General features: G+C 47.0%; 1 protein-coding gene across 1 annotated transcript in view; it reads left to right on the forward strand.

Moving 5' to 3' along the window:
• The window catches only part of LOC311318660 (glutamate receptor 1-like), a gene marked incomplete at both ends in the record, with an annotated part of 91,424 nt that overhangs the window by 48,939 nt on the left and 29,574 nt on the right, over positions 1–12,911 (forward strand). Inside the window, one exon of the mRNA XM_084450053.1 lies at positions 2,772–3,247. Coding sequence (XP_084306179.1) covers positions 2,772–3,247 — 476 coding nt within the window. The remainder of the gene's footprint in view (positions 1–2,771; positions 3,248–12,911) is intronic.

Below are 12,911 nucleotides of genomic sequence, written 5' to 3' on the forward strand. Positions count from 1 at the left end.
TAGCAAAGGGTAAAGCACATACAGTATCACAATAAAACGAAAATGAACATGTTTACTGATGTTAGCCAGTGGCCACATCGACTACCTGTAATATGCCTGTGTCTGCCTCAAAAAGACATTTACTCGACTAACTGACTATGGACTAGCTATGGAGTACCTATTGTGTGGCGGTGCTTTTGTTTCGCTCCCAGTGCGTGCGCTGCAGTAGCTAGGAAAACAAGAGAGAGGTATTGATTGATTGATTGATTTATTGTGTAAAAGTACAAAGAAACAGTACATCCCAGAGGATAGCATGATAAAAGCATACTTAGACACTTGTTTCCAACATGGTCCTCGAAGGAAGGCATCGCCCGGGAGTAACAAATTATTTTCCAGCCTGATATTTTGTTTCACTCAAAATCTGTTAGGCAGGGCAGGTTCTGCGCAATAGGAAGTTATTTATAAAAAGGTTTACCCTGCAGAAAAAAGGCACTTCTCTATGAGAGGCGAAAAAGGCAGGGTCCCTCGCCCCCCTCGAGGTCTATGAGAGCGCGTGCCTGCTGGAGAATATGTGCCTCCGTCAACTGTTTGATGCAAGCACACTGAGCAGAAGTGGCTCAGACTCTGTGAACTTAAGTGAATTCTGAGAAAGTTGCGGCATATAATCAGAAACTGACTGACATACTGGGAATCAACATGGTTACTTTCTCGCCTGAAAAAATATGCAAACATACTAAAGTGACATATTTACAGTCGTAGAGCTGTAAGATTAAAAGGCAGTTTCATTGTAATGCTGAGTCAGGAAACAAACACATTAATTTGTGAAAACTGTGATGAGGCTCTAGCCATGTATTTGTAGAGAAATAATGCACACACCTCCAGCCAATCAGAATCGAGTATTCACCTACGCCATGGTATAACTATGCTTATAGGTCTATGAAATTATCTGAATGTGTATGCACAGTACATTTGAAGATCTGTATACATATATATATGCTCTGGTGTCTGGTATACTGTATGTCCATCTAAGTTAGATAGCATGTTTACAGTAAACAGCATGTCCCTTCATTAACACTTCCATATCTCCTCTGGCTGGGTACTGTGGGGTCTGTTCTAGTTGTCCCATAGGAGAGTACAGTACAACAGCCAGGAAGGATGATGAGAGAGAGAGAGAGACAGACAGACTGACTGAATGAATCTCACTCCTTACTACACTGTGAGATGAGAGACTTTCTTTGGTAAAATAAATAATATATATATCCTAATTTTATTCATCTCCCTGATTCTCAGAAAATGTTATACTTGTGGAGAGAAAAGGCAGTGTGCAGTGTGTCAGTATTAGCTGCAAAATACATTGACTGTTGTCATACATTAAAGCAATACATCGCGATATTTGGACCTTTACAAACATGTCTGGTGCTAATTCTCAAATTAGATTTACTCAAAGTAAGCTGAATCGTCTAAACAGTCTACTCAGAAAGCTAATACATTGACATTTATTACCTTTTAATACTCGCGCCCCCTGGACGCAAGCATTCAGTCGAAGTGCGCATGTGCAACGTTGTGCTTAAACAACACAGTAGTAGCTAACTATTCCGGCGTCTATGGATATCATGCGTTTTTTAGCTCAATGGTATCATGGCGGAGGTGAGAAAACCAAAGCGAAACATCACGGAGGAAGCCAGAAAAAGACAATATGATAACGTTACGATAGTACGACAGTGCACTTACTCGCAGAGCCTGTGGGGGCGCAGTTCCGAGAAAACCGGAGAAAACGCCATGTATTGCTTTAAGAGAAACCAATTCTGTAGCAAGTGTTTCTGTTATGTTCAAGTTATTATATTATAATTGTTCTTGGGTGGTTTTGATCGTATAGTTGATATTTGCCTATCATTGTATAGTCATTTCTTATTTGTCAATATCAATTATATTGTCATGTACTGCTCTGGCAACATAGGTTTTTCATATGACATGTAAATAAAGCTTATTTGAATTTGAATTTGAATTTGACAGAGAGAGAAAAAAGGAGAGGGAGACAGAGAGAGGGAGACAGAGAGAGAGAGAAAGTGAGAGAGATAAAGGGAGAGAGAGAAGAGAGAGATATGTCTGTTTATGTAAGGAGAGCTGAGGATGTCTATTGGGAGGACAGATTAGACACATGCATGAGGGTGAGAGCGAGTGAGGGAGAGACGGGGAGAGAGAGAGGGAGAGGAGGGGGGAGGTTTACATCTATTCAAACTCTACATGAAACTCTTCATAGAGCAAGAGAACTGGACTGTGATTCACTAGTGTTCTATACGTTTCTTTATACAACGGTTAGTTCTAGTTCTTGATTCTGATTGGCTGGAAGCCGTGTTAAAATACTTTGTAACACACACCTGGGACCGCATATCATTCCATGTTCAGTATTAATGCGCCTCCCATTTGATCCAATGCATTGTAGTTGTTGTTGTTGCTTGGCAACCCATTTGTTAGGGGAACTATTTTGCTCCGCGGAATTGAGGGAATGATGCTTCGTTTTGAATAAATGTTAATATTTTACATTGCTGTGTGTTTATTTTACACTAATAGCTGTAGTAACCGTTGTATAAAAGCAATAAACCACTCGAGGCCGTGTGTTATAGTGATTTTATAACAGCTAGGGGGCGTTGTTAGGCACGACGCGAAGCGGAGTAAAACCACAACGCCCCCTAGCTGTTATAAAATCACTATAACACGCGGCCTCTCGTGGTTTATTGCTTAATTCTAAACTTTCCCACTCGTCTTCCTCCCCCTCCCCCCCCCCGCCCCAGATAGCTGACGTGGCGGTAGCCCCCCTGACCATCACGCTGGTGCGGGAGCAGGTGATCGACTTCACCAAGCCCTTCATGAGTCTGGGCATCTCCATCATGATCAAGAAGCCCACCAAGTCCAAGCCTGGCGTGTTCTCCTTCCTGGACCCGCTGGCCTACGAGATCTGGATGTGCATCGTGTTCGCCTACATCGGCGTGAGCGTTGTCCTCTTCCTGGTCAGCCGCTTCAGCCCCTACGAGTGGCAGGGGGAGGAGTCTGAGGATGAAGGTGAAGGGCAGGGGGAGGAGCCGCCACCCAGGAGGGCCCAGTCGTCATCCTTGGAGGCGGGCCAGGGCCAGGGCCAATCGCAGCAGGGCCAGAACCAGAACCAGCAGCAGGGCCAGACGGCCGAACACACCAACGAGTTTGGCATCTTTAACAGCCTGTGGTTCTCCCTGGGTGCCTTCATGCAGCAAGGCTGCGACATCTCACCACGGTATGATGCTAAGCATGTACACTAGTGTGTGTAGGTACATGTAGCGATAGCCACTCCTATATATCAGTACGTACAACATAGCAAGACAACACCTGGATGCCTGTGGTTCTGACTGGGGCCTTCAGAGAGCAGGCCCATCTTACTACACACACTGTTATATACATGCATCCATGCTACTGTCATATAACACACACTGTTATATACGTACATCCATGCTACGGTGATATAACACACTTATATACGTGCAGCTATGCTACGATCATGTAACACACACTGTTATACAGTATACGTACTTTACATTCATGCTACGGTCATATACAAGGGGTACATAAGACAAAAAAGGTTGGGAACCACTGATATAACACACACTGTTATATACATGCAGACTGTTATATATATATATATTTACATGCATCCATGCTATGGGGATATAACTGTTATATACATGCAGACTGTTATATACAGTACATGGATCCATGCTACTGTATGGTGATATAACTGTTATATACATGTAGACTGTTATATACCGCCATTGGTGTGTGTATGTGTGTTTGTGTGTGTGAATGGGAGGCCTTCGTTGTAAAGCACTTTGGATAAAAGCACTATATAAGTGCAGTCCATTTACCATTTAGCAACTCTACTGGGTCAGCCTGGCTGGCTGGTTGACTGGTTGGATGGCTGACTGGTTGGCTGATTGGCTGGCTGATTAGCTGGCTGGCTGGCTGGTTGGCTGGTGGGCGAGCTGGCTGACTGGTTGGATGGTTGGCTGACTGGCTGACTGGTTGGATGGTTGGCTGACTGGCTGGCTGGCTGGTTGGCTGGTGGGCGAGCTGGCTGACTGGTTGGATGGTTGGCTGACTGGCTGACTGGTTGGATGGTTGGCTGACTGGCTGGCTGGCTGGTTGGCTGGTGGGCGAGCTGGCTGACTGGTTGGATGGTTGGCTGACTGGCTGACTGGCTGGCTGACTGGAGGTTTGTGAGGTGTTTTCTGCTGTTGAGTCCTGACCAGTTTGGACAGGGACACGCCTGTCTTTCCCCCTCACTGGAGACAGGGGAGCAGGGGAAACAGAGGAGGAGGACAGGACAGGAGAGGACGGGAAGGGTGTATTTTGGGCTCACATAAGAGAAGGCCTATTTATTTATTTATTTATTTATTTAAAACTGTAGTTCTCTCTCCCGATGAAGTGAATAGACACATCAAAGCTAACAGAGAAATCGTAGAAATGAGAAATGATTCACTTAGGGTTCTTCGAGAGCGTGTTCTACTTCCGCTCACTTCACATGACAAGCCTTTTTCTCTCTCTCGCTCTCTCTCTCTCTCTCCCCGCGTCTATCTCTCCGTGTCTCTTGGATATATAACACCCTCCCATGCATCTCTGGAGGTTAACATTACAGACATGTCTTTAGTTACAGCTGTTCTGTGTTTACCCATCATGCTGTTACCGGTCCGTTGGTCTCTGAGGGGGGAAGAATAGTATGTTACATTACATTACAGGCATTTAGACTTTAGATTTACACCCATCCTCTCCTCTCCTACCCGCTCCTCTTCTCTCTACCCCTCCTCTCCTCTACTACTCCCTCCTCTCCTCTCCTACTCCCTCCTCTCCTCTCCTACCCCTCCTCTCCTCTCCTACCCCTCATCTCCTCTCCTACTCCCTCCTCTCCTCTCCTACTCCCTCCTCTCCTCTCCTACTCCCTCCTCTCCTCTCCTACTCCCTCCTCTCCTCTCCTACCCCTCCTCTACTCTCCTACTCCCTCCTCTCCTCTCCTACCCCTCCTCTCCTCTCCTACCCCTCCTCTCCTCTCCTCTCCTCTCCTACCCCTCCTCTCCTACCCACTCCTCTTCTCTCTACCCCTCCTCTCCTCTCCTCTCCTACTCCCTCCTCTCCTCTCCTACTCCCTCCTCTCCTCTCCTACCCCTCCTCTCCTCTCCTACTCCCTCCTCTCCTCTCCTACCCCTCCTCTACTCTCCTACTCCCTCCTCTCCTCTCCTACCCCTCCTCTCCTCTCCTACCCCTCCTCTCCTCTCCTCTCCTCTCCTACCCCTCCTCTCCTACCCACTCCTCTTCTCTCTACCCCTCCTCTCCTCTCCTACTCCCTCCTCTCCTCTCCTACCCCTCCTCTCCTCCCCTACTCCCTCCTCTCCTCTCCTACCCCTCCTCTTCTTCTCCCTCCTCTCCTCTCCTCTCCTACTCCCTCCTCTCCTCTCCTACCCCTCCTCTCCTCTCCTACCCCTCCTCTCCTCTCCTACTCCCTCCTCTCCTCTCCTACCCCTCCTCTCCTCCCCTACTCCCTCCTCTCCCTCCGCTCTCCAGGATCCCTGAGGTAAACTGGCTGCTGCTAGCTGATGAGCCCTGAGTCTGACATTTAGGTTGGATGTACATGTCCGCCTCAGAGTGAAGCTAACATGGTTAAATCAGGTTATATTAGGGTTAGGGCTAGATGTACATGTCCGCCTCAGAGTGAAGCTAACATGGTTAAATCAGGTTATATTAGGGCTAGGATTAGGGCTAGATGTACATGCCTGTCTCAGAGTGAAGCTAACATGGTTTAATCAGGTTATATTAGGGCTAGGGTTAGGGCTAGATGTACATGTCCGCCTCAGAGTGAAGCTAACATGGTTAAATCAGGTTATATTAGGGCTAGGTTTAGGGCTAGATGTACATGTCCGCCTCAGAGTGAAGCTAACATGGTTAAATCAGGTTATATTAGGGCTAGGGTTAGGGCTAGATGTACATGTCCGCCTCAGAGTGAAGCTAACATGGTTAAATCAGGTTATATTAGGGCTAGGGTTAGGGCTAGATGTACATGTCCGCCTCAGAGTGAAGCTAACATGGTTAAATCAGGTTATATTAGGGCTAGGGTTAGGGCTAGATGTACATGTCCGCCTCAGAGTGAAGCTAACATGGTTAAATCAGGTTATATTAGGGCTAGGGTTAGGGCTAGATGTACATGCTCACCTCAGAGTGAAGCTAACATGGTTAAATCAGGTTATATTAGGGCTAGGGTTAGGGCTAGATGTACATGCCCGTCTCAGAGTGAAGCTAACATGGTTAAATCAGGTTATATTAGGGCTAGGGTTAGGGCTAGATGTACATGTCCGCCTCAGAGTGAAGCTAACATGGTTAAATCAGGTTATATTAGGGCTAGGGTTAGGGCTAGATGTACATGCCCGTCTCAGAGTGAAGCTAACATGGTTAAATCAGGTTATATTAGGGCTAGGATTAGGGCTAGATGTACATGTCCGCCTCAGAGTGAAGCTAACATGGTTAAATCAGGTTATATTAGCAGACCGCAGACAGGGGCAGATGCTGCTTTCACTCCCTGGGTGATTGGGCCATTTAGCTATACAAACACACACACACACACACACACACACACACACACAACCAGAAACAAATCTTCAGCCGCAGCTCCAGCAGGTATCTGGCTGTTCAAAGTGAGCCAAGGACACGGCTGAAGAGGAGAGTTTATTTCTGTCACTCTTCCTCCATCCCTTTGTCCTCTGCCCCTTCCTTCTACCTTTACTGCTCTACTTTCCAACCCCTTCTCTCTGTTCTCTCCCTCTCTTATCTCCCTCTCTTATCTCCCTCGCTGTTCTCTACCTCCGTCCTCTCCAGCTGTCTCACTCCCTCAGCTCCCCCTCTCATCCTCTCTTCTCTTCATGACCAAGGTTGAAAGGCAGGCGAAGGAAACTGACCAGTGATCGCCTCTGATCTTCTCATCGTCACCTCTGACCAACATAACACTTTATTTATCTCTCTCTCTGCCTCTCTCACTTTCTCTCTCCCTCCCTCAGTCTCTCTCTCTCCCCCTGTCTCTGTCTCTCTCTCTCTCTCTCTCCCCCTGTCTCTCTCTCTCTGTCTCTCTCTCTCTCCCCCTGTCTCTCTCTCTGTCTCTCTCTCTCCCCCTGTCTCTCTCTCTTTCTCTCTCCCTCCCTCAGTCTCTCTCTCTCCCCCTGTCTCTCTCCCTCAGTCTCTCTCTCTCCCCCTGTCTCTCTCTCTCTGTCTCTCTCTCTCCCCCTGTCTCTCTCTCTTTCTCTCTCCCTCCCTCAGTCTCTCTCTCTCCCCCTGTCTCTCTCCCTCAGTCTCTCTCTCTCCCCCTGTCTCTCTCTCTCTGTCTCTCTCTCTCCCCCTGTCTCTCTCTCTTTCTCTCTCCCTCCCTCAGTCTCTCTCTCTCCCCCTGTCTCTCTCCCTCAGTCTCTCTCTCTCCCCCTGTCTCTCTCTCTCTGTCTCTCTCTCTCCCCCTGTCTCTCTCTCTTTCTCTCTCCCTCCCTCAGTCTCTCTCTCTCCCCCTGTCTCTCTCTCTCTCTGTCTCTCTCTCTCCCCCTGTCTCTCTCTCTTTCTCTCTCCCTCCCTCAGTCTCCCTCTCTCCCCCTGTCTCTCTCTCTGTCTCTCTCTCTCCCCATCTCTGGGTGATGGGGTGTTTTTCCTTAGTTTCTGCTGTCAGAGGAAGACTGACGCTCGCTTGCTATCAACGCTGTGTGTGGGTGGGTGGGTGGGTGTGTGTGGGTGGGTGTGTGTGTGTGTGTGTGTGTGTGTGTGTGTGTGTGTGTGTGTGTGTGTGTGTGTGACAAAATAAAATCAAGGATTTGACGAATCGTTACACCCCTAAGCAGTCTTTTTTTATTAGCAGCTTATTTTTGGGGGAACTCTCCAAATGTGTTCTGTGTTCTTGGCAGAGCGAGCTACAAACTGTTTAGCTATGGCATACAGGTCAAGGTCATGGGTCTGTTTCTGTTGGACATGGAGGACAAGAAGGTGGTTGAGTCCCGCCTGGGTCATTGTGCTTCTTATATGTTTGAAAATGACCTTTCCGCAGAGGCAGAGGAGCTTAGCAGGACCACAATGATCTTCAGGAGTGTCTGAACCTCACTGAAGAGGCAGGCAGCCTCACCTACCTTGATGATTGCAGTGATTGCCGATTTTAACACCAGGCCGTCGGACAATGTCAAGTTCACTGACCCTAGGTCAGGGTGCATGCTCAACATCAGAGGAGTAGTGCTTCACCACATTATCGAAGTCTTTGGAAGAGGCCTTTTCTGCTCTGATACTGTTGACGAGTAGTCTCTCCACACGGTAAACCACAGAGGTGTCCAACGTGTGGAGTCCTTCTTACAGGGCTCTGGCCAGGTTTCCCAACAGCTTCTTTCATTAAGAGGCTCTTTAGCCCATTCAGTTGACCAATCAGAGAGCTTGCCCAGACCAGTTGACCAATCAGAACGCTCTAAATGAATGGCCCAAGAGTCTCTTAACGAAAGAAGCTTTTGGGAAACGCAGCCCTGATCATTTTGGAAAGCAGAGGCTCCCAATGCTTTTCTATGTATGTTTGTTCCACTGTGAGGACGGTTGGATCATCCTCACTGATTAGCCTTCTTGGTGGCCTTTTGGTTCTTGGTAGGCAAGGCATATTGATATCTAGTCCTTCTGCCCATTCTGCACACTCCTGCCACAGATCTGCAAAGAATGAATCTCATTGCATGTGTAGCATGATTGCTTTGAGGCAGTCTGGCTTCAGATATTGTGATAGTTTTGCCCTGCAAAACCTTGCTGATCCACTCAGCCTTTGAGAACACTTTCTCACAAATCAGCAAGCCAAATAAAAACTCAAATGATTTGAGTTGTTTTGCGAGACCAGATGCCTTGCTTCCAGCCTTCCCCCACTGAGGTTTTGACCTCAGTGTCGGAGGTCATAACCAATGCTTCATGCAGAGGTTCCACATTTTCAAGGACACTTCTGATGGATGAAGCACACATCGTCCATCTTGTCGGGCACAGTGGCTGCAGTTCAGTCTGATCTCCCTGTTGGAGATTCTGGAAAGCTACCAACCAGTGTGGTGAGTCACAGACAAAGTTGACCAAATCCTGGACCAAGTCGATAGTGTTCCGTACTAACTGGACATCTCATGTTGCCTCCTGCAGGACAAGATTGAGGAAGTGAGCACTGGCCTCTGCAGTTCTCCAGTGGTATGTTGAGGCGAAGCAGGACATCCTTGATGATTTCAGTCAGCGTGGCAGCATCTGTCTTATCTGTGTTGTACAGACCAAGGAAATCTTCAGAGACTTCAAAATGCTCACTCACATGACGCAGAATGATTGTGACCTGCTCCTTGTTAGTAAGGTCGGAGGTTTTGTCCACAATCAAAGAGAAGAATTGGTTGGAATTCACTTCTGCAATCGCACGTAGGCAGGCATGAGGTAACATCTCGATCATTTAATTTTGGGTATCTTGTCCAAGCCATTTTTCCTTACATCGTGTCCTAACTACACGCGACGCGAGCGAGCGTCAGCGACAAAATGCGTTCCATTGCTTTGTTTTCTATTGTTATGTCCTAACTGGACGCAAGCGACGCAGCGCGAAGCGGCGCGACGTTTTAACTGCCCTTTTGACGCTCGCCCTGTTCCTATTTTCCTCCTGTCGCTCGCGTTGACAGGCGTTCGTTCTTTAACTGTCTTCAGTTGGAAATATAGACAAATGACGTAACAGAACAGGAAATTTAACGGTTTCAGTTAGGACAGCAAGCTGCAATGTCGCGTTCTGTTGCTCGCGTCGCAAGCAGCACGGTGTTACATGTAAGCCACTCAGCAAGCTCTTCTGAGTTGGTCGCATGTACTTTCAGAATCTGGTGTAAGGTGCTCTGATCATCAGTGTAACCCCTGATCGCAATGTTCTGTCTTGCAAAAAAATATAATGATTTCAAGATGTTCAGCAGTACAGTTCTAGCTTTTTCACATTCTTTGTGTATTTTTGTTTCATTTTTGTGAAGTACAGAGGAGGAGGACAAGTAATTGGTGAATTTCAGCTCTGCCTCCCTATGAGCATATTATTTCTCATGGGTTTTGAATTTTGCACTTGCCTTATTCCAGTTACCAAAACCTTGGGAAGTGAAGGCTTCTTCTCTACATTTTGAGAAGGAAAACAACTTCATCTTTTCAGTCATTCTGCAGCTATGGCAAAGGGCTTTGTTCACTTCAGAGTCCCACTCAAGCCAAGGATGGTCTTTGAACCAAGAATATTTGAAGGAACTCTGAGTTCATTTGAAGGTTGACTTCAGGAACTGAATGTTGGGCTGATTCGGTGTCCTCCGGAAACCCACATCTGACCTTTTACTAAAAGTTGAACCAAATGAAAAACAAAACTCACTTGATGTGCCTTTGCCTTTGTTCTCACCGAATCAGCCCAACATTCTTCCACGGCCTAGATCAAACACTGACATTGCGATACAGGCCTACGGCTTTTTGACAATTAATGGCATAGCCCTATTAATGGATGTGAGATGTGAAATTGGGTTAGAGAGTAAGAGAAAGAGAGCACATGATACAAGACTCTTAATTTATGCTATCCTATCCATTAAAATGACTGATATGTCCATTACCTGTAACTCCTGGGTTCCTTGCTCATGTCTGCTGCCTCCACTATCTGTGTGTACTGTCACTTCATCATTCGACATTGAGGAGAGCAATACACTTATGAATACACTGAACTGGTCTGGATACATGTCTGAGAGTAAGAGAAAGAGCACATGATCCAATAATGTCTTCATTTATGCTATCCTATCCATTAAGCTGACTGATACAGTATTTACATTACCTGTAACTCTTGGGTTCCCTGTTCTTGTCTGCTGCCTCCTCTCTCCCTGTATAGGCTACTGTCACTTAATCATTCGACATTAAGCAGAGCAATACATGAAGGGTATTCATAGACTACTGTACTGGTTTGGCACTTTTAGTCCCCAACCTATTTTGTGATGTTATTGAAATTAGATAAACAGCTTCTCAATTAAAATCCTACCTAAACAGTAGCCTATTTCAATTCACAACATTACAACAAGACCTTACGTTATAACCATGGCTAACAATTCAAGCAAGCTAACGTTAGCTAAACAGTGTGCAAGCTAGTTAGCGACCAGGCCATCTCTCTAGCTATGACATCAATCCAGTAAGCCTATGTCAATTCACTTAGCTTGCACACCACAAGGGAGAGTCAGAGGAGACAGAGTTACACCGTGTCCTAACTACACGCGACGCGAGCGAGCGTCAGCGACAAAATGCGTTCCATTGCTTTGTTTTCTATTGTTATGTCCTAACTGGAGGCGAGCGACGCAGCGTGAAGCTGCGCGACGTTTTAACTGCCCTTTTGACGCTCGCCCTGTTCCTATTTTCCTCCTGTCGCTCGCGTTGACAGGCGTTCGTTCTTTAACTGTCGTCAGTTGGGATTATAGACAAGTGACGTAACAGAACAGGAAAATTAACGGTTTCAGTTAGGACAGCAAGCATGCGATGTCGCGTTCTGTTGATCGCGTCGCGAGCAGTTAGGACACAGTGTTAGAGGAGACAGAGTCAGAGAGGAGGGGCGTGAGGTCTTGGTCCTGATGGACCGCAGCCTCTTGCCGGCGGGGGGGGGGGGGGGGGGGGGGGAGTGGTTCAAAGAGAACATGACCAGGATGGGAGGGGTCGGTCACAATCTTTCTGGCCTGCTTCAGGGTCCTGGTGCTGTGCAGGTTCTGTAGCGATGGCAGTTTTCAGCTGATCATCCTCTCAGCGGAGCGGATGATGCACTGTAGTCTGCCCTCGTCCTTGTCTGTTGAGGCTGAGAACCAGATGGTGATGGAGGAGGTGAGGATGGACTCGATGATGGAGGCGTAGAAGAGGACCATCATTGTCTTTGGCATGTTGAATTTCTTCATCTGCCTCAGGAAGTACATTCTCTGCTGTGCTTTTTTGGTGAGGGAGCTGATGTTCAGCTCCCACTTGAGGTTCTGGGAGATGGTGGTGCCCAGGAAGCAGAAGGAGCCAACAGAACCGACTGGAGAGTGATTCAGAGTGTTGGGGGCCTGGGTTCTTTCCATGGACGGCGCCAGGATTTTTTTCTCTCCAGGGGCTAAGGAGGGGCTTGACCAATACATTGGGGGGCTAAGAAAAAAGTTGATTTTCATGACAAGGGCGTAGGAATGATTTTGACACGCTGTTTTCAGAGCTATAATAAGCCTTACTTGCTTGTCTGCCAGCTGGCCAGTTAGCTAAAGTCAGAGTAAGTTACTTACAGTATGTAAGTGCTAGTAGGCTAAAAATCCAACAAACGTTCTGATTCAAACCTCATTTGTTGATTTAATTGTATCCAATGTCTAATTTCATGAGGTTTGCTAGTTTACCCTCATTACCTCATCCAAATGCAATCGTCCTCAAACTCACAGCGGGAGAAAGGATCACATTAATGCTCCACAACAAGTGAAAGTTGGTGGAGATTGGCCAATATTCAAACAGTGTCAAAATGAGCTACCCTCGTCCCTCGCGTGTTGTGTTCAAAATAAGTTTCAAATGTTCTTTTTTTTTCTCCACCCGCCCGCACACCGACACGTCCCCCCCCCCCCCCCTCCCCCGGTTCCTACACCTATAGATGCAATCAATTAAATCAAAGAATTTGCTCGAACGTGTGATATGTATTCGATCTAGACCTAATAATACATACAGAGAAAACATCCGAGCAGGGTTTTCAGCTGACTGGTTGCCAATATTCAACATGCCAACAAGAACATGTAACATGTCCCCTTTGTCCAGACTTAAGTCTCTTTTCTTTCGAATTACAAAATGATCCATTATGAACGACTGGCTAACGTACGAGCACACACACATCAGCACGACTCGTCTGGCGAGGCGAGCTGTGA

The sequence above is a fragment of the Borostomias antarcticus genome (assembly GCF_949987555.1).
Source record: "Borostomias antarcticus genome assembly, chromosome: 15".
NCBI classification, from domain to species: domain Eukaryota; kingdom Metazoa; phylum Chordata; class Actinopteri; order Stomiiformes; family Stomiidae; genus Borostomias; species Borostomias antarcticus.